This window comes from Trichosurus vulpecula, chromosome 2 (genome assembly GCF_011100635.1).
Source record: "Trichosurus vulpecula isolate mTriVul1 chromosome 2, mTriVul1.pri, whole genome shotgun sequence".
Taxonomy (NCBI): domain Eukaryota; kingdom Metazoa; phylum Chordata; class Mammalia; order Diprotodontia; family Phalangeridae; genus Trichosurus; species Trichosurus vulpecula.
In genome coordinates this window covers 269422536-269445039 of record NC_050574.1, presented here as the reverse complement: position 1 = coordinate 269445039, position 22504 = coordinate 269422536, and the positions used below count along the sequence as shown (strand labels likewise).

The window sequence follows — 22504 nt, the reverse complement described above, 5'->3', positions numbered from 1 at the left end:
ATACTTTAACTGAATGTATGAAGTACATTTCTTTTGCTGTCCTCATTTTTTTTGTCATGAATTGGGCCAACATCACTACATATTGAGCATTTCAGTATTCAGAGAAGGGAAAATGAGGATTACATATGAAATTGTGGGTTTCCATTACACAGGTTTTTTTTTAAAGTCTACATCAAATTTAACATGATAGTAACAGAAGTGCCCTGCTTGTCTGTCTCCTCCTGAACTTCCGTTATGCTTTTTTCTCTTTATTTCTTTAATTTTGCATTGATGCTTTTTCTTTCTTTCTTTCTTTTTTTTTTTTTGTGCATCATTAACATTGCCTAGAAACATTTCTTCCCCCAGGAGAAGCCTTTTCTGGTAACACTTAAGCATATTCAAGCAAACCAATGTCATACATTCACCATGTCTGAAAATATATAGCTCATTTTACACCTTTAGTCCATCGCTTACTTCTCTGCTAAAAAGTTGGGGTAGTATGCTTCATCTGAAGTCATTGTATCCATTGGTCATTGTATTGGTTAGAGCTGTTATCGGAAGTATAAAGGTTATTTTCTTTTACATTGTAGTCGTCGTATAAATTGGTTCTCCATATTTTACTCACTTCACTTGGTATCAATCCACTATTTTTTCATTTTTTTGTCCTATTATTTAGGTTACCTGAACATGGAACACCAAAATCTTTTCGAAAGTGAGTACACATTTTAAATAGCTTTCAGCAAAGAAATGTGTTAAGATAGTTCTACTTTATTAATGGGTCACTGACTCCATTGTGCTTTATCCAAAACCATTTGATTTTAAAAAATGGGAGTTCTTTGTCCATAGGTCCTGTATAGATTGTATTATATAAATTCTGTACCTTTGAAATCACAGTGTTCTGCAATTCCTCTCTGATTAGAGAAATGTTATTTTCTACCCATCCTCTTCATCACTAAATAAAGTGTTCTGGAATTTTCTTTAAAAAAAATATAGATATATTTTAATATCACTAATTGCTACTGTTTTTTAAAACCCATTTTGTACCACTGTTTACTTATTAGATCTTAAATAAGTTTGGTTTTCTCTCTTCCAGGCTTGATAGTATAGCTTTTGGGGAAAGTCAGAGTGAAGATGAACATGACAATGACTTAGAAACAGATCCACCAAATTGGCAGCAGCTTGTTAGCAGAGAGGTTCTACTAGGGCTAAAACCTTGTGAGATCAAACGGCAGGAAGTGATCAATGGTAAGTGTAATCACTTTTCTCCTTGACCTTCTATCATGTTCTCTAGGAATAAGGCATACTCTTCAGCCTTGCACTCTATCAGTCTCCTCTCACCTCATAAAATAAGGTTAGACAAGATAAACCCTTAAAGTAATGCCCATCTCTAAATCTTTGATTATAATTAATCTAAAATCATAAGGCAGCCTTCAGAATACAGAGAATTGTGGATCATATAGCTGTAAGTAACCTCAAGTGATCATCTGGTCTAGTCCTTTGATTTTAGGCGTGTAAAGTATCATTATCCCCACTTTTATAGATGAAGCAGCTGAGACATTGGGAGAGTCTTAATTAGGGACACATTGCTATTAGGAGTGGGTGCTGGAGGTCTCCTGTGTCATTATATAGTACTTTTCCCACTAGACCATGTATTTGTGGCAAGTGTATAACAGAGCATCCATTACCTTTAGAGCAGAACTAGAATAACCTACACTTTCTGGTTAACAGGTAAAGGCTCCTGTTATAACAATAACAGCAACAGTAATAGAATAATAGCAATAAATAATATTTATGTAGTGTCTACTGTGTGCCAGGCACTGCACTAAGAGCTTTACAAATATTACCTCATTTTATCCCTACGACAGCCTAGGAGATAGGTGCTATTATTATCATCACTTCACAGATGAGGAAACTGAGTCAAACAGAGCTCAAGTGACTTGCCCAGGGTCACACAGCTAGTGTCTAAGGTTAGATTTTAACGCAGGTCTTCCTGACTTCAGGCTGGTGTGCTATCCACTATACCACCTGACTGACCATTTATTACATTATAGAATGTGCAGACAGAAAAGTATGAGCAGAAAATATTGTCACTTCTGAGTAGGACCCAGTTTAAAGGCATAACTCACATCTACTGGCACTAAAGTCTTACTCCAGTTTTATTATTGTGAAGTTGAAGTGACTTGGGATGCTTCAAGGAGTTAATGCCAGAAAATATATTCCAGCATACCCCACTAATCTGGAAAGCTCCTGAATATAGGCCTGATGGTGGATGAGTTCTGTTGTCCAAACTAGCATAGCTGAGTCTAGAGAAGACGTCTTACTGTGGGGTTGACCCCCAGGTGATGACTTTTTCTTTTATGTCAAAGCAGTTAATGAAGACCATCTACTTAAGCATGGAGAGATGCCCACCAACGAGCACCTAACATGATAAAATCATAGGTCTTCTAACTATAGTATAGTTTTTTAACCATAGTAATCATGGTACTTACATTTGATTGCAAAACCTATAAATTTGTGGTGCTAAAGTTTTGATAAAGCAGTAGTATTGTTAAAAAGGTAATCATGGTAAGTAGCAGTGACTATTATTAGTTTAAAAGTTCAGAAGGGTACTGTACAAATGACAAATGCTTCCTCTTTGTCAGCAGGAGAGGCCTTGTGGTTAAGGGAAGAGAGATCTGGCCTCAAAGCCAGGGAAACCTGAACTCTTGCCTCCCTAGGCTCAGATCATGTATGTAGGACTCTGAACAAATCAGTTAACCCCTTGTGCTCTGGGCAGTTCTCTAAGTCTACAAGTTGCAGAAAAGGTACCAATTTCACTTGGTAGAGTTAGTTTCCTCACCTAAGAGTTGTCCAGGACAGTGAAATCACAGGTCCAGTTCTCTCCCTAATTGTCAGTTCTCAAGTACCTCATGTTTTTTGTTGTTGTTCAGTAGTTTTTCAGTTGTGTCCAACTCTTGGTGACCCCATTCGGGGTTTTCTTGGAAATAGTTTGCCATTTCCGTCTCCAACTCATTTTACAGATGAGGAAACTGAGACAAATAGAGTTAAATGACTTGTCAGGGTCACACAGCTAGTAAGTGTCTGAAGCCAGATTTGAACTGAGGAAGATGAGTCTTCTGAATTTGGTCTTGGTGTTGTATCCATTCTGCACCACCTAGCTGCCCTTACCTTACTTGATTATTATATAAGGTATTTCTTTCATATGCGTGATTCCATTTGATCCTTTCAGCAACTCTTTCAGGGTTGGCAGGGGAGTTATTGTCATTTTCATCTTTATATTATAGATTATAGTATAATTATTGTTGATTATTTTAAAGTTTACCAAATGTTTTCTCTACATTAGGTATAACGTCAGGAAATTGGGTCCCAGAAAGGTGGAGGCCCTTACCTAATGTCACATGACTAATAAATGGTAGATTCTGATTAAAGTACTTCTTGCATCATCCCTGCTTGCAGATGAGGAGTCAGAGGCTCAAAGAGGTTAAATGACTTCCCTACGGTCACCTAGATCATGTGAGACAGAGGGAACAGTCAACTCGGGTCTTCTGACGTTTGGTCTGTGACATCAAATAGATATTACCTGAGCCAGTGTGAATAAACAGCTGAAACACTTTCATAGAGTTAAGCTGTTGAGTACAGAGGTTATAAGAATGCATTCTCTCTAAACTGAATTATGTATTCTGTAACTCCATCCTTCCTGAGCTCTAGCTTCTGCTAGTTAGAGACCTTGCTTGGTGTCATAGGACATTTTCGTGACTGAAATCACCCCTTCTTTTCTGTGCAGAGTTGTTCTACACTGAGCGAGCTCATGTCCGTACACTGAAGGTTCTAGATCAGGTGTTCTACCAGCGAGTGTCCCGAGAGGGGATTCTGTCGTCATCAGAACTGAGAAGAATCTTCTCCAACCTGGAAGAGATTCTTCAGCTTCACAGTAAGAGAGACTAACACTGAGCTTCATCACTGGAGCCACAGGGTACAGGTTGTGAAACATAGGAAGATGATGTCTGAAAAGAAACAAGAGCAGATCTATAAAGAGAAACCTTTTGATTTGAATAGTGTGTCCTTTTGGTTAAATTCTCATTAACATGGCAATTTCTAGGAAGAGTATTTTACTGTGGAATTTATACCTAACACTACATTCTTTTAAGTGCTTGTTGATGACTAGGTTTGTTAGCTTAATGTGCAGATTATTTTTTAAAAGAGGAGAAACTATTCTGAAAATCCAAGGTGAAATCGGATGTTAATATTTTTCCAAAATTCTGCCTTCAGCCTTCTTATCTGTTCTCCTACACTGTATCCTTTAATGATCCATCTTATTCTAATGGCTTCAACTAATGACCTCTATGCAAATCATTCCCAGTTTTATATCTTTCTCTGATCTTTCTCTTGAGTCTTTTATTTCAACCTGTAAACAGTATACTTCTACTTATCTATCCTGCTTATTCCGCAAACCAACATATGTATATAAAGCTAAACTTAGTCTATTTCCCCAACGTTTGTTTCTGTTGTCTTTGTCAGTGGCACCACCATCCACCTATGTTCCAAAGCTTGGTTTTGGCATGCCATTGGCTTTTCACCCTTCTCACCCAGCTAGTCAGGTGTCAGGTTCTTTCAGTTCACTCTCTTCGCTCTGTTCTGTTACCATCCTGGTACAGGTGCTTACTGTTTTCCACTGTTGTCCTCCTGGGTGTATTATCTCTTTTCATTCTGTCGCTCCCATACTAATCTTACTTATTTGCAAACCTGATTATGTCAGTCTTCGGCTCAAAGTGCTTCATAAGTTCTCGATTACCTTTTCACAGAGTTAAATTTTAACTTTAATAGAATAAAGTTAAAACTTCTTAGTCTGGCCCTCCAAACCTGGCAACACTCTGCTTTTCTGTCATTACCTTTCACCATTCCCCTTTATATGTACTGCATTGTAGCCAAACCGAACTACTCACCATTTTGTTTGCCCATGTCATGCTGACCTATATTTCTTTTCCTTTATTCATGCTGTTGCCTTTATATGAAATAATGCTGTTTCTCTCCCCACCTACCCCCAATCTATGAAATCCTAACCATCCTTTAAGGCCCAGCTAAGAGGACTATCTCATGAAGACTTCCCCAGTCTCCCTCCTCTCCAACTCAGTAATGACCTTTCCCCCTTCAGACTTCATGTAGTATTAGATTTGTACCTCTCTTACACACTTGCCATATATATTATAATTGTGTGTGTGTGTATTTCATTAACATTTCTTTTGCCTTCTCCTAATGCACACTGTATTGTGTGCTCTATGAAGGCAAATATCTTTTCTTATTTAGTTGTTGTCTCTTCCAGAATGTAGTTGAGTATATATCAGATCTTCAATAAACATTTGTTGATGTTTAAACTTATGATTAAGTTGAGAATTGCTTTTTTTCCTCTTGCCTTTTTTTCAGTTGGGTTGAATGAACAAATGAAGGCTGTTCGAAAGAGGAATGAGACTTCTGTAATTGATGAGATCGGAGAAGATTTATTGATCTGGGTAAAGATTTTTATTTTCAGTATTTCTAGAACCAATTTATTTGTAATCAGAATGGAAGTTAAGCAAATATAACCTTTCCTAAAATAGTGGACCACCACACTTTGTAAACCTGAATTCTGTTGGTTGTGTCAAATTAAGTGCTCAAACTGAGGGCTATTTTTCATTTATTTAAAAAGATGAGATATTTGTCTTCTAATAGTGTAAAATGGAATACATTGGCTAAAATTGTATAGCAGCTGCATGATTCCAATTCCTACATTCCCTCAAAACCTATATACATATCTAGATTATTTATGTTGATATATTGGCACTATCCTAACAGTTGAAAAATGAAGATAATTTCACTGTATTTAAAATGTACAGAAGGAAGTAGCAACATCAGTCAAATTACAAGCATTTATTAAGCATCCACTGTGTTCCAAGCTCTGTACTAGGTGCCAGGGGTGAAGTGAGGGTGGGGAGGGATGGAGGTTGGCAAAATAGGCTTTTATGCTGTGTCTGCTATGTGCCAGGCACTGTGCTAAGTGTTTTGCAAATATTGTTCCTTTTGATCCTCACATCTACCCTGTGAGGTAGTTGCTATTATTATCCCCATTTTACGGTGAAAAGACTGAGGCAAATAGAGTTTAAATGACGTGCTCAAGGTTACACAGCTAGTAAATGTCTGAGGCCAAATTTGTACTCAAGTTCTCCTGACTTCAGGCCCAGTTCTCTATCCACAGCACCACCAGCTACCTCAGTGAGACAAAAGGATAATGGTCCCCTTCCCTCAAACAGCTTGTATTCTAACAAGGGAGACAAAACACACACACACGTACATATACATATACATACACATATACGTATATGCAAACCACATGTAAAGCTAAAACAAGGTAACTTTAGAGAGAAAGGCAGCAGTGGGAGGCAAGAAGAAGATGAGGATCAAAAAGGCTTCAGGCAGAAGGTAGCGCTTGAGTGGAGTCTAAAAGGAAACCATTTGGAAGAGGGAAGGATTTGGGGAAAGATGGTGAGATCGGGGGAGAGATGGCAGCAGAATTTGTTCATTTGGGAGTCATCTTCATTGAGGTAATAGTCCATGCAAGCTGATGGCATTACCAAGAGAGAGTCTAGAGGGAAGAGAGAAGTCCAGTACAGAACTTTGGGGGAGATCCATACTTAGGGGACCTGATGTGGATGAATACCCAGCAAAGGACACTTGGAATAGTCAGTTTACAAAGAAAATTAGTTAACAAAGGTGTTAATACCTAGAAAAATTAAAACTTTGTCACATTACATTCATGCTTCATCTTCTTCCCCAGAACAGCAGTGCACTTGGTGTCCCATGCTAGTGAAGAGCTAACTTTTCTGTGCATTTTAGTTACAGTGTCATTGACAGAGAGGGGACTGTCAAGCAAGATTTTGGACCAGTCACTTAAACCACTCTGGACTTCAGTCTCCTTACCTTTAAGATGACAGAGTTAAATTTTACCTTTCAGCTATAATAATCTATGAATTTTTATAAATATGTCTTGATTGACAAATTGATCTTCTAATATCAAGATCTTAGATGATGAGAAAAGATATGAATATTTTAGTGGAATGGAAAGGATATTATTTTTAATGGGCGAAAGTTTCTCTCCTTCCTCCATGTAAATGAGTAGTTAATCTTCATCTATTATCGCTTGAAAACACTCCCACTGAGAAGGTACTTTGGTTGTTCATCATCTCGCCATGTGTTGTTTATTATCCCTTTCTCTATTGTTTTCCTTACGTTCTTGGCACAGTTCAGTGGAGCAGGAGAGGAGAAGTTGAAACATGCAGCTGCTACCTTCTGTAGTAACCAGCCTTTTGCCCTGGAAATGATCAAGTCTCGTCAGAAAAAGGACTCTCGATTCCAGACTTTTGTGCAGGTGAATTGAGTTGCTGAGTCAGCAGTAAGAGCTAGTGCCAGTCTTGGCTCTAAACAAAGCTAGGATAAGCTGGGAGTGTAATTAAGATTAAATCACTTACTAGAATTGTGTCTGCATTGGCCTTACATCAAGATTATTTCCAGCCCTGGGTTATCTTCATTAAATCATTTCTGGAGGGTAGAATGTTAACATTGTGAAGTGGTCGATAATACTTTGATAAAAAGAATATTTAATATCAGGATCAAGACACCTGTCATAGATGTTCAGCAGCGCTATTAATGTATGATCAGGAGATAGTTTGCATCTATTAGGACACTAGGGTGAAAGTAGTAGAACAAAAGTCTGACTCAAAAAACCACAATTATAGGCATATGATTTGGGAAAGAGAATGGCGTAGGTGCATTGTGCACTGTGCCCATTTCAATGAAAAAAATACCACTTTACCTCACTAATTTGTCACAGGGAATGTCAAACATCATAAAATATAGTTTGATTTTGAAAAATGGCATATAATTTTTAAATTTTTAATATGAAATTGATAGTGTCCGTAGAAGACAGTGACTTCAATTTATTACAAATGATAACAGGTGCATGGAATGTGGGAAGGAAACCACTGGTTTAGCAATTTAGTGATGCTATTCTTCCTGTATTTGATTAAAGACATAATAGGTTTGTGAAATGTTGATGATAAATCTTGGCATTTTTTGCCTTAATTACTGGAAAAGTGGATACACACATACACATACACACACATCATTAATAGGTAGATTGTACATGTTCAAGTAATTATAGCTTTAATGTAAATGACAATTGCAGTTTAATTTTATACTATTTAATTTTAGGATGCTGAGAGTAATCCACTGTGCCGTCGACTGCAGCTAAAGGATATTATTCCTACTCAAATGCAGAGACTCACTAAATATCCCCTTCTGTTGGATAACATTGCTAAGTACACAGGTACAGTATTCCCACTTAAATGGAGAAAGTCACAAAATACTACCTCCTATTAGTCTCACATAGCATTCCCATATCTGCAGACTTGCTTTCCTTCTGTTTTCTCTTACCAAACCTCATACCAAGTGCTCTAATTTTTGACCCCCGCCCACCCCCCACCTCCCCCAGTTCTCTCCCAGGCCATCTCCACTCGCTACTTTTTCTTCTTTTCTCTCTGCTTTCTCTTACCAAACCCTACTTTTCATCCATACCATGATCTCTAATTCTTTGACCCCTCAGTTCTCTCCCAGGCCATTTAAAGTACAGATCCCACAATGTCACCCTCCACCCCTCACCCCACCCCTATCTCAGTCAGCTCCGGTGATTCCCTATCAGTCACCTCAAGAATCAAATACAAAAGGCATTGTTGGTATTCAAAGCCTTTCATAACCTATCCCCTTCCTATCTTTTCAGTCTTTCTACACCTTTCCCTCCAACATATACTCTTTGATCCAGTGACATTGGCCTCCTGGCTGTTCCTCACACAAGACACTCAATTTGTTGGCTCTGGATATTTATTCTGGCTGTCCTCCATGTCCAGAATGCTCTTCCTCAGCTCTACCTCCTGGCTTCCCTGGCATCCTTCAAATACCAGCTAAAATCACATCTTTTATAGCAGTGGTATCAAAATCAAATAGAAACAGTCCTTGTGGGTTGCATATTGACTTGGGAAACGTCAAATTAACATTTTCTGTGATGTATTGCATTTTTTGTTTATTTTGTTAAACATTTTCCAGTTACATTTATTTTGGTTCTAGAGTATTCAGAAGTTTTGCAGGTATTTGGGGGTGCTCTGAGTTTGACACCTCTATTCAGGAAACCTTTCACAACTCCTCTTATTTTTTTGAGATGTACATTTTTTTATTAGATTTTTTATTTTTCGTTTATACCACTTAGTTCTACATGTTACTGAGTTTCAAATTTTCCTCCCTTCCCTTCCCTTCCCTTCTACATAAACCTTCGCATTAAACTTATTTACACAGTAGTCAAGTTGCAAAGAAAAATTATGACCAGTGGAATGAATCATGAGACAGAAGAAACAAACCAAAAAAGAAGAGACAAAAAAAAGAGAGCAAATAGTTTGCCTAGGTCTGCATTCAGACTCCACAGTTCTTTCTCTGGATGTAGCTTCCTTTTTCCATCATGAGTCCTTTGGAGCTGTCTTTGAGCCTTGTATTGCTAAGGAGAGCCACGTCTATCAAAGTTAGTCATCACAGAATCAATATGTCTGTGGTTGTTGTGTACAGTGGTACACTGTTCTACCTGGTTCTGCTCCTATCAGTCAGCATCATATCATGTAGTTCTTTTCAGATTATTATGAAGTCCATATCTTCTTTATTTCTTATAGCACAGTAGTATTCCATTACATTCATATACCACAACTTGTTTAGCCATTCCCCAATTTATGGGCATCCCCTTGATTTCCAGTTCTTTGCTACTGCAAAAAGAGCGACTGTAAATATTTTTGTACATACGGGTCCCTTTCCCACTTGTGTGATCTCTTTGGGATATAGCCCTAGGAGCAGTATTGCTGGGTCAAAGGCCATGCACATTTTTATAGCCTTTTGGGCATAGTTCCAAATTGCTCTCCAGAATGGCTGGATCAGTTCACCAGCAATGTAACAATGTACTAATTTTCCCACATCCTCTCCAGCATTTATCATTTTCCTGTTTTGTTATGTTAGCCAATCTGACTGGAGAGATGTGGTACCTAAGAGTTGTTTTGATTTGCATTTCTCTAACCAATAGTGATGTACAGCATTTTTTCATATGCCTGTAGATGTCTTTAATTTCTTCCTCTGAAAACTTCCTGTTCATATCCTTCGACCATTTCTCAATTGGGGAATGGCTTTTATTCCTATAAATTTGGCTCAGTTCCCTGTATATTTTAGATAAGAGGTCTTTATCAGAGACATTGGTTATAAAGATATTCTCTCAATTTTCTGCTTCCCTCCTAATCTTTGTTGCATTGATTTTGTTTATACAAAACCTTTTCAGTTTAACTTATCAAAATTATGCATTTTGTAATGCTCTCTATCTCTTGTTGGGTTATGAATTCTTCCCTTTCCCATAGATCTGATAGGTAGACTATTCCCTGCTCTCCCAAATTGCTTATAGTATCAGCCTTTATTTCTAAATCATGAACCCATTTTGACTTTATTTTGGTATATGGTATAAGATATTGGTCTATTTCCAGTTTCTGCCATACCATTTTCCAATTTTCCCAGCAGTTTTTGTGGAATAGTGAATTCTTAGCCCAGAAGATGGATTCTTTGGGTGTATCAAAGAGTAGATTTCTGTAGTCATTGACTTTTGCATCTTGTGTACCTAACCTATTCCACTGATCTACCATTGTGTTTCTTAGCCAGTAGCAGATAGTTTTGATTACTGCTGCTTTATATTACAGTTTGATATCTGGTATGGCTAGGCCCCCTTCCCTAGCTTTTCTTTTCATTAATTCCCTTGATATTCTGGACCTTTTATTCTTCCAGATGAATTTTGTTGTTATGTTATCCAGCTCTGTAAAATAATTTTTTGATAGTTCGATTGGTATGGCACTGAAGAAGTAAATTAATTTAGGTAAAATTGTCATTTTTATTATATTAGCCCTGCCTAACCATGAGCAAGTGATGTTATTCCATTTATTTAGATCTGACTTTATTTGTGTGAGAAGTGTTTCATAATTGGGTTTATCTTGTCAGGTAGACTCCCAAATATTTTATGGTGTCTACAGTAACTTTAAATGGAATTTCTCTTTCTGTCTCTTGCTGTTGGGCTTTGTTACTAATACATAGGAATGCCGAGGGTTTATATGGGTTTGTTTTATATCCTGCAACTTTGCTAAAGTTGTTAATTATTTCAAGTAGCTTTTTACTTGAATCTCTCGGATTCTCTAAGTAAATCATCATATCTGCAAAAAGTGATAATTTAGTTTCTTCTTTGCCTATTCTAATTCCTTCAATTTCTTTTTCTTCTCTTAATGCTAAACCTGACATTTCTAGTACCAAATTGAATAATAGGAGTGACAATGGACATCTTTGTTTCACCCCTGATCTTACTGAGAATGCATCTAGCTTATCCCCATTACATATAATGCTTGCTCATGGTTTTACATAGATGCTATTTATAATTTTAAGGAAGACTCCGTTTATTCCTATGCTTTCTGGTGTTTTTAATAGGAATGGGTGTTGTATTTTATCAGAAGCTTTTTCTGCATCTTTTGAGATAATAATGTGGTTTCTACTAGTTTTGTTATTGATATGATCAATTATGCTGATAGTTTTCCTAACATTGAACCAGCCTTGCATTCCTGGAATAAATCCTACCTGGTCATAGTGTATTATTCTCCTGATAAGTTGCTGCAATCTTTTTGCTAACATTTTATTTAAAATTTTTGCATCAATATTCGTTAGGGAAATTGGTCTATAATTTTATCTGTTTTGACTATTCCTGGTTTAGGTATTAGTACCATATTTGTGTCATAAAAAGAATTTGGTAGGACTCCTTCTTCACCTATTTTCCCAAATAGTCTATAAAGTATGGGAATTAATTGTTCTTTAAATGTTTGATAGAATTCACATGTACAACCATCTGTTCCTGGAGGTTTTTTGGGGGGGAGTTCATTGATGGTTTGCTCAATTTCTTTTTCTGAGCTGGGGTTATTTAGGTAATTTATTTCCTCTTCTGCTAACCCAGGCAATTTTTATTTTTGTAATTATTCATCCATTTCCCTGAGGTTATCAAATTTGTGGGCATACAATTGGGCAAAATAATTCCTAATTATTGTTTTAATTTCCTCTTCTTTGGAGGTGAATTCACCCTTTTCATTTTTGATATTGGTAATTTGTTTTTCTTCTTTCTTCTTTTTTAATCAAATTGACCATGGGTTTATCAATTTTATTCATTTTTTTCATAAAACCAGCTCTTAGTTTTATTAGTTCAATAGTTTTCTTGATTTCAGTTTTATTAATCTCTCCTTTGATTTTCAGTATTTCTAATTTGGTGTCTAATTGGGGGTTTTCAATTTGCTCTTTTTCTAATTTTTTCAGTTGCATGTCCATTTCATTGATCTCTTTTTTATCTATTTTATTCATGTAAGCATTTAGAGATATAAAACTAAGAACTACTTTTGCTGCATCCCATAAGTTTTGGTATATTGTCTCATTATTGTCATTCTCTTGAATGAAATAATTTGTTCTTTGGCCCACCCATTCTTTAGAATTAGATTATTTAGTTTCCAATTAATTTTAAGTTTATCTTTCCATGGTCCTTTATTACAAGTAATTTTTATTGCGTCATGGTTGGAGAAGGATGCGTTGATGATTTCTGCCTTTCTGCACGGGATTGTGAGGTTTTTATGCCCTAGTACATGGTCAGTTTTTGAGTATATGCCATGTACCGCTGAGAAAAAAGTATATTCTTTTTTAGCTTCATTCAGTTTTCTCTAGAGGTCTGTCATATCTGTCTTCTCTAAAATTCTATTCACCTCCTTAACTTTTTTTCTTGTTTATTTTGAGGTTAGTTATATCAAGTTCAGAGAGGGGGAGATTGAGGTCTCCCATTAGTATGGTTTTGCTGTCTATTTCTTCCTACAACTACCTTAACTTCTCCTCTAAGAATTTGCATGCTATACCACTTGGTGCATGTATGTTAAATAATGATATTGTTTCATTGTCTGTACTGCCTTTTAGCAGGATGCAGTGTCTTTCTTTATCTGTTTTAATTAGATCTATTTTTGCTTTTGCTTTGTCTGAGGTTAGGATTGCTACTCCTGATTTTTTTACTTTAGCTGAAGCACAGTATATTCTACTCCAGCCCTTTACCTTTACCATGTGTGTATCCACCTGTTTCAAATGTGTTTCTTGTAAACAACATATTGTAGGATTATGGTTTTTGATCCATTCTGCTATCCACCTCCATTTTAAGGGAGAGTTCATCCCATTCACATTCACAGTTATGATTACAAGCTGTGTCTTTTTCTCCATCCTCTTTCCCTCCCCCTTTTTATGCTTTTATTTCTCCTTCCTCCCTTCTACTCCTCAAAAGAGTTTTGCTTTTGACCACCGCCTTCCTCAATTTACCCTCCCTCTTGATTTCACTCCCTTATCTTACCCTTTTCTCCTCACTACTTCTTCCCTCCTTTCTAACCACCCTCTCTTTTATTTCCCCTCCTACTGCCTATAGGACAAGTTTGATTTCTATACTTATCAGAGTATGTTATTCTCTTCTTGAACCAAATCCAATGAGAGTAAAGCTCATATACTACTCTTCTCCCTCCCTTCTTTCCCTCTACTATAATATGTTTTTGTGCGTCTTCATGTGATGTGATACACCCTCTTCTACTAACTCCGTACCTCTTCTCCCAGAACCCTCCCTTTACATCTCTTAATTATGTTTATCATTATATCAGTTACTTTATACTGATACCCACAGTCTATGTGTATCCCTTTCAATTGTCATAATAACTGTAGTATTCTCAAGATTTACACATACATGCGTGTGTGTATGTATATATGTGTATATATTACATATACATATATATTATATATACATACATATATATCTATATATATCTATATATATATATGTATATATAAAATCCTATATAAGAATGTAAACAATTTGCCCTTATTGGTTAACAAGGTTTGTACGGTGTTATTTCCACCTGTTTTACCTTTTTATGTCTCTCTTAAGTTTTGTATTTGAAGATCAAATTTTCCATTGAGTTCTGGCCTTTTCATCAGGAAATTCTGGAATTCCCTTATTTTGTTGAATGTCCATCTCCTCCCCTGAAATACTATGCTCAGTTTTACTGGGTAGTTGGTCCTTGGTTGTAGTCCAAGCTCCTTTGCCCTTCGGAACATCATATTCCAGTTTCTCCTGTTATTTAATGTAGAAGCTGAAAGATCCTGTGTGATCCTGACTATAGTTCCACGATATTTGAGTTGTTTCTTTTTAGCTGCTTGCAGTATTTTCTCCTTGACTTGATAATTCTGAAATTTGACTGTAATATTTCTTGGAGCTTTCAATTTGGGATCTCTTTCAGGGGGTGATTGGTGGATTCTTTCAATGCCTACTTTCCCATCTGGTTCTAGGACCTCTGGGCAGTTGTCTTTGATAATTTCTTGGAAGATATTGTCCAGGCTCTATTTTTCATCATGGCTTTCCAGTAGACCAATAATTCTTAAATTATCTCTCCTGGATCTGTTTTCCAGGTCAGTTGTTTTTTCTAATCAGATAGTTCATGTTTTCTTCTATTTTTTTCATTCTTTTCATTTCATTTGGGTAATTCTTGATGCCTCATAGAGTCATTAGCTTCCACTTGCTCAATTCTAATTTTTAATGAATTTCTGTCTTCATTTTGCTTTTGAGTCACCTTTTCCAGTTGGTTGATTTTACCTTTCAGGGTGTCATTTTCTCTATTTAGATTCTGAGTCTCCTTAGTCATTTGGGCAATTTTACTTTTTAAAGATTTGATTTCATCAGTGGTTTTTTTTTCCCATGTTTTCTTTTACCTCCCTAATTTGGTTTTTAAAATCCTCCTTTAGCTCTTCCAGGAATGCTTTTTGGGCTTGAGACTAGTTTACCTCCCTCTTAAGGTATCAGATATGGGTATAGTGTCAATGCCCTACTCTTCCAACTTGGTGTTTTGATCTTCCCTGTCTCCGTAGGTTTTTTTGTGTTCTTCATGTTGGTTAGCTTTTTCCTGGCTTTACAGTGGATTTCTGCTTTTGGGGCTCAGGGAGCGGCGTCCCAGGTTTCTTGTTCTGAGAATTGTGAGCCTAGTCACTGGCTTTCTGTGTTATGGCCTTGGGTTTCCTGAGGTATGGGGGAGGGGTCGTCTGGCTGCCAGAAATCTCCTCATCCTCTGGGGCTGCTCTCCTGCACCGGTGGTCTCAGCTGTTGTCTGTGCTGGTGTCTGCCACTTCCCCTGGCTGTGCAAAGGCACGTCTGGGTTCCTGGTGTTGACCCTTGCTGGCTGTACCCTTCTGGGATTCAGGAATTCCCACTGTTTGGCTACTGAAGCCCCACTTCTGGCTCCTTTATTCCAGGGTTTTTCCCAAGGTATTCTCTGGGTCAGGGAGGGAGGGATGAGAGCCATTTACCTGGTCATTATGACTCCCGGAAGTTTAAGAAGGCAGGTTTCAAACCTTTGGGCTGCAAGTCTCAGGAGTCGATGTCTTACGGCTGCAGGCAATGCGCTGCTGCCTCCTGTCGCTTCAATAGACTCCAGTTCTGTGTTAGAAGGCCTGGGGATCTCTGCCACTTTTGGGCGCCCAGCTTTCTCCCAGCCTGGGTGGCTGGCTGGTTTCTGTAGCTGCTTCTGCTTTGGTTTTGTGGTGCAGCTCTGCCCCCTGGGTGCTCTCCCAGCCTACAGGTCCATCCTGCCGACCTTGCGGACTCTCCTGGCTTGGAAATTTGCCCCATTCAGCCTACTAGTGGCTTCTAAGTCTCTCAAATCTGCTCAGATTCAGTTTTTTAGAGGTGACAGAACTTGTGACAGAGTTCCGGTAAGACGTTGTGTTCACACAGTTGTCTTGGCTCTGGGGACCCCTCTCCCCCAACTCCTCTTAATTCTTCCCTCTCTTATTTTTCCCTTATTATTTTCTTGTGATTTCCTGTTTATCATGTATATAGTTTGTACTTGCTTGCTTTTCCCCACCATTAGGTCGTCAGCTCTTTGAGGGCATGGATTGTCTTTTGCCTCTTTTTGTTTCCCCAGCCCTTTGCACAGTGACTGACTGGCTGACCAAATGATATTGCGGGATTGTCAGTCAAGATATGACTTAACTGACTTTGTAGCCTCTGTAAAGGTGTCATGTGCTGGTACTTTGTAGTGCGTGCTATGCCAGGATCCGGGGAAATTGTGTCTTTGTTTATCAATTAGATTGGGGACTGGGGACGGAGGGCGGGGGGAGGGGGGTCACATGTTTGAATTATCTACTGAGGACCCTTCTTGGCAATTTCAAATACTTCAAGGGCCAAGGTTGGGAGCCTAGAGTAGAGAAAGCTAGGAGTAGGAGAGGGAAGACAGAGAAAATTGTTGAAAAGAAGTTCGTTTTTTAAAGCTTTTTAAGTCTATTTTTAAGAAGTAGCAGTCTTTTGTTAGTAAATGTTTAATGAATTGGTGGAAATTTGCCAAGCCTTAGTAATTGCAAAACATTGGACTAAATGTTCTTTTTAAGGGTCCTTCTAGGTTCAGTTGCCTATGTATGCCTCTTTCATTCTGTTCAGACCTTATGGAGATGCATGAAGTACTTACTGTAATACTGTAGTACTGACTTTCCTTTAGTGAAAATTGAAACAAAGTCAGTCTTCTTCAGTCCTCCTTTAGGGTCATGTGCTTGTAGCTTTTTAAATAATTTAGTGCAACTCAGCTTTTGCTCATCTAATGTTATATCTCAAAATTTGAATATACAAATCAGGAAATTGAAAATTATAGTTCTTCCTAAAAATAATAGCTTACTCCTTACTGTATAAGTAGGATTTTGTCTTACTAAAAATGCCATTAAATTTTATGCTTTACTATATTTGTACAGTGTGACTGGATTATAGTTGCCTGGGGAATTATAACTTTGATAACTGATTTTAGCATCCCTTAAATTCTCAGCAAGGGTATAACATTCACATACCTTTCGTTGGATTTCTTTTTAATGATAGGGATTTTGTTGACCACTTTTTTCTCTTTTGACACCTGATTTCACATTCATTGAAGTACTTTTTATGGAGTTACTTGGATTGATAGCACTCTTCAAACAATTGTATCTTAAAATAAATATGGTTCCTTATATACGGAACTCTGCATCCTGACTCTTTATTGCTTAAAATAGTGTTGTTAGCAAAAGTCTTTTGTTGTACTGTTTTTATAGCTTTACTACCAAGCAAAATGTTTTCAAACCTGTTTAGTGACTTGACATTGACTGAGACTCTCCTGACCTTTTTGAACTTAAAAATAAATTCTTTTTCAACTAGACAGAAAAAAAGAATGGGAGCATTGCTTAAATCAATTGAAAACAAATTTCATTTTTCATCTTTTCATCAAATTTTACCATTTTGCTTTTTTCATCTTGCCCAATTTCAGAACGTCCAAAGGAAAGAGAAAAGGTGAAGAAAGCAGCAGATCACTGTCGTCAAATCCTAAATTATGTGAATCAAGCTGTCAAGGAGGCAGAGAACAAACAGGTAAAGAGCAAAAACAACTACCTATAAAGGCAGCAAGGGGAGGGATAGCCCTGAAATACCAGCTGTTTTACTTATTGGAAAATTAGAGGGAAAGACATTGTTTCTGTAACTGGTAGATCAAGGTCATTGTGCCCTGGTATAGCAACAGGTCACAATACTATTGGAGCACTACTTTACCAAAGTAATAACCTGGCTTCATGTTGTCTCATTTCCAGCGCTTAGAAGATTATCAGCGCCGCCTTGATACATCTAACTTGAAGCTGTCAGAGTATCCAAATGTTGAAGAGCTCAGGGTGAGAGAGGTCTATTGTCATAGAGTTCAGTTTAACAGGAGAGTGATAGGTAACCAAGGTTTGTTGGAATTTACCACCATGTAAAGAAGACATGACCTATTGTCCACATTTGAATGATGTTCCTTTAAGCCTCTGTACCATATTGTCATGATAGCTAATTTAGAGGAGCGTTTGTATGGTACTTTTTTGCACGTCAAGGTGGAAGAAGCTTCCAAGAAGCTCGAGAATCCCAATTATAATTGAGATTTTTTTTTTGAAAAAAAATTTGTTCTGTAGTTTGTGCAGCAGTGCTGTTTACTGAATGGACTTCCCAGATTATTTTGTTGAACAATAGTCCTTCCTTAAGGTTCTTCTACAGCACAGAAAAGCTCAACTTGCATAATTGTGATAGTAAATAATGGCAAAACCTATACTAACTACTACTTTTAGTAGTATTATTTCTTCATGACTACTTTTGAGTATCCCTAAAGATATAATTTCATTTAAAATGCTGCCCTTACTATGTAGCCAGTTTAAGTAGATCTCTTGAATAACTATTTAAAACAGATTTCATTGTGTGGTATAACTTTTCACAACTAAGCATGTTTTAATGTGTTTACCTTCTTTTTGTTGTCCTCATACTCTTTCCTTTCATGGCTAAATGAAGGACAAAAAGAGGATTTTTATGCTAATAATTGGTAATATCTGAAGCCTCTTGGTCATCTAGGCTTTTTAGACTGAATATGAGCAATGGTCCTCATGGGCCCAAGCATGCATATTCAGGATCTGGTGACTGGCTGATGATGAGAGTCAAGTTGAAAAAGTAGTTAGCTCATGGTAATAATAAGATCAAGAAAACAGGTCTTACAGTTGCTTTTCTGCAGTAGCTCCATTTCTTGGTATCATTTTGTGTTAATTACTCCATCTCTGTATTTTATCCCTTGTTCAGATAAATTAGGAAGAATAATGTCTGCTCTATATGAATAGTTTGAATTTAAATAATGAATATATTTATTGCACTGATGATAGTAATGATGAAAGTACAAGTTTTGGCAAAATATTACCTCACTCTGAATTCCAGGAAGTCACTTGTATTTGCTTTTTTCATTTTGACAGAATTTGGATTTAACAAAGAGGAAGATGATTCATGAAGGACCATTGGTATGGAAGGTGAATAGAGATAAGACTATTGGTAGGTTAGATGTCTTTTTTCATTTGTTTTTTACTTTTTTCCTGCTGGGGGAAAGGGAATATAGAAGTAGAATTAAGAGGAAGGTGAAATTCCTTTGAGGAGAAGAGATTTGTTTTTTATGCTTTCAAGTAATGTCAAATTGCAGTGCTACCTTGAACAACTTGTAAATGTGAAGATCTGTTTTTTAAAGGGTTTTTTTTTTACTTATTTGTTTTGATTAGTTTGGAAATGTGTTATATAATGCTTATTATGTGCCAGGCACTGTGTGCTAAGCACATAACTAATAGCTAACATTTATATAACATTTACTATGAATATCCTTTACTAGGAGTATCCTTCAGGGATATAGCAATGGGCTTTGCCATGATCTGATTCTAGCTTTACCTGAGTACTACTACTTTAAAAAGTGTTTGTAAGCAAGGTAAGTTTGACATAGTACTTAAAGTTCTGGAAACAGAATCAGGAAGATTTGAATTTGAATCCTGCCACTAACACTTAATGATTAACTATGGGCAAGTCATTTAATCTTTTTCCATCTTTCAAGTGGGGATAGTAAATCCTGTACTACTGATTGTTTTGAGGCTTAAATGAAATAATAAATTAGAATGTGAGCTCCCCCATTAGATTGTGAGCTCCTTGAAGGCAGTGACTGTCTTCTGCCTCCTTTTGTGTCCCTAGTACTTAACGTAGGTGCTTATTAAATATTTATTGATTGAGAAACCTTACAGTTCTTAAAGTGCTGTGTGAATTTTGGCTAATATAAGGAAGGAAACTGATTTTTGAGTCTCATACATCATCATACTGCTTTTTGCCCCCATGAAGTTGGTTATGAATATGTGGTACCTTCTCTTTTGTAGATCTATACACATTGCTGCTGGAGGACATTCTTGTATTGTTACAAAAGCAGGATGATAGACTGGTGTTGAGGTGTCATAGTAAAATTCTAGCATCTACAGCAGATAGCAAACACACATTCAGCCCTGTAATCAAACTGAATACTGTGTTGGTTCGACAAGTTGCAACAGGCAAGTACTTCCTCTGGGTAAAAAACTACAATTTATGATTTGTTATAAAGGCACTTTAGAAATAGTACATTATCTAGTTAGGAAAAGGGACATCACATTCTGCCTTTGGGTAAACCTGGAGAAACTTCACGAGCTTTGTTTCCTATTTGTAAAGTGTAGCAATAATATATATGCATTATATACATAGCATACATACATACATCTACATATATGTGTGTGTGTGTGTATACACACACACACACACATACATATATATCGTAAGAGACTTGAGATAACCTAGATTCTCTGAGCTTTCTTAACGTGATATTATGTACATTTTGTCTTAGGTAAAATAAATGAACACTTAAGATTTTAGAATAGTTGAAATTGGAAGGTCATGTCTACAATGTAAAATGAATGCAATGCAGTAATAATGTTTGAGTCAGTAATATCAGTACAGTAATAACATCCCCTTGGGGTCCAAGATATTTCTGTTTGATCTGTGATGGAATAATTTTTTATCCTCTCTTTTCCAGATAACAAAGCATTATTCGTCATCTCTATGTCAGACAATGGAGCCCAAATTTATGAATTGGTGGCACAGACAGTTTCTGAAAAGGCAGTGTAAGTGACAGTCTCAACTATATTTTTCTACCTAACATTTTCTGTTAGACTCAAAGCATAGTATTTCAGAAACCTCTGATAAGTTTAATGGCTAGAATTAGTTGGACTACAAAAACACTGACAGGAGACTGAATATCTTCCCCCCTCCAGTGTTTGAGGAAGTTTATTCTTTTTTGGGGCAGGGATTGTTTTATTTTATTGTCCTTATATTCCCAGCACCCACCACAAGCTTACTTAGTTACTTTAATAAATGTTTGTTAAGTTAAATTTAATCTCTTCATAAATTTTCATTTAAAAAAAAATTGTCTCAAGTTTCTAGTGGATCCTTTACATATATTGCTACGTTATTGTTAGTTTTCTTGTTGAGATACAACTTTGGCACCTGCACTTTGCTGACATAAGAAATTTCCTCTTTGCAAATCTGAGAGTTACTTTCTTTTTTCAAGTTGACTTGGATGTGGTTTTTCTCATCTTCTCTTTTCTCTTTTTTCCCTCCCTCCTCCCCTGGGCCACCCCCCACACCTACCTCAACAACTTCTTGGAACTTCCTGCAGCTGGCAGGACTTGATTGGCAGGATGGCCCTAACAGTAAAGGAACAGTCAACAAAGCCCATCTCATTACCAGGGTCACCCCCTTGCGAGTGAGTTTTTCCTTTGATATTTGATTGCCATGATTTTGTATTTTGTATATATTGGTACAGTGATGTTAGGGACCTGATGGTCATGAAAGATGGTTTTTATCTTTCTACAGAGGGGAGCGTGATGAAGAAGAGGCTTCCAAGTTGAAGGAGGAATCACATGGTGTTTCTACCTCTAGTCTTCAAAGTCCAGGTGAACTTACTCCTATTAGCTCAAGGAAAAGTATGATCAGTATATCTTATTAAATTTATAAGGAATCTTTGAAGAACTCTGTAGTTCATAGATTTGGGCTACTGATCTAACATGGCAGGATTGTTAGGATAGCCCATGCAGTTGAAATTCCATTTGAATATTTCAGGTTGAGAATTATGAGCTTTGCTAGGGATGGCTATCTTTGCTTTTTGCTAAGTTTCTGTTTAAGATGCTTGAACATAAATTATGTAGCATTTCTTTTTCATTTAGGGAGCATGTGAAGGCATTACTTTGGTATTTGGGGCCCTACTGTTTATAAACATCACTCCTTTTATTCTCCATTGAGCAGAAAAACACATGGGAGCAGAGACTCCTTTAATATCAAAACCTCAGTCCCCTTCATCAGTTACCTCTGGGAAATCAAAGATCAGTGATCTACTGGCTGAAAGACAGTTTGAAAAGGAACAAGCAGAAGAGACATCTAAAGCGCCTGGAATGGACTATCAGAGTACTATCCCAGAGCCACATTTCCCCGTCTCTGAAGAGCGGTGGGCATTGGATGCACTGAGGAACTGTAAGTGATTCAGTCAATCAGTCCCATACTTTGTGCGAGGCATTGTACTATAGGGATAAGAGAGAATCTCTGCTCTCAGAGATGTTAACAGTCTAGTCGAAATGACAGGGTGGCGTAGTGCAATTGAAAGTACTGAATTCGGTTAGATCCTGGCTCTGCTCTTCCTCCCTGGATGACCTTAGGCCGCTTAGCTTCTCTGGGCCTCACTTTCTTCATCTGCAAAGTCAAGGTGTTGGCCTGGATGATCTCTAAAGTTCCTTCTAATGCTAAATCCTGTAGTCTTATTTCAGTTGTATATATGTATATACATATGTATATACACACACACATATGACTTAAAAGCAAAACTTGACAGTAAGAGACGGTATATGTCAAATATGTAATAAATGGTGGTGACATTAACAAGTAAAAAGTTTTGAGATTGCCATGGGCTAAGGTGACAGGGGAGGGTGT

The 22504-nt window shown here is 37.2% G+C and overlaps 1 protein-coding gene across 3 annotated transcripts in view; it reads left to right on the top strand.

Annotated features, from left to right (window-relative positions):
* The window catches only part of ARHGEF12 (Rho guanine nucleotide exchange factor 12), a 202914-nt gene that overhangs the window by 168414 nt on the left and 11996 nt on the right, over positions 1–22504 (top strand). For all 3 annotated transcript variants that reach the window (XM_036744907.1, XM_036744906.1, XM_036744905.1), the window contains 14 exons: positions 656–691; positions 1073–1224; positions 3764–3910; positions 5401–5486; positions 7253–7378; positions 8221–8335; positions 17454–17554; positions 17770–17847; positions 18943–19018; positions 19876–20043; positions 20559–20646; positions 21201–21287; positions 21398–21477; positions 21827–22051. In XM_036744907.1, the coding sequence (XP_036600802.1) occupies positions 656–691; positions 1073–1224; positions 3764–3910; positions 5401–5486; positions 7253–7378; positions 8221–8335; positions 17454–17554; positions 17770–17847; positions 18943–19018; positions 19876–20043; positions 20559–20646; positions 21201–21287; positions 21398–21477; positions 21827–22051 (1565 nt within the window). The remainder of the gene's footprint in view (positions 1–655; positions 692–1072; positions 1225–3763; positions 3911–5400; positions 5487–7252; positions 7379–8220; positions 8336–17453; positions 17555–17769; positions 17848–18942; positions 19019–19875; positions 20044–20558; positions 20647–21200; positions 21288–21397; positions 21478–21826; positions 22052–22504) is intronic.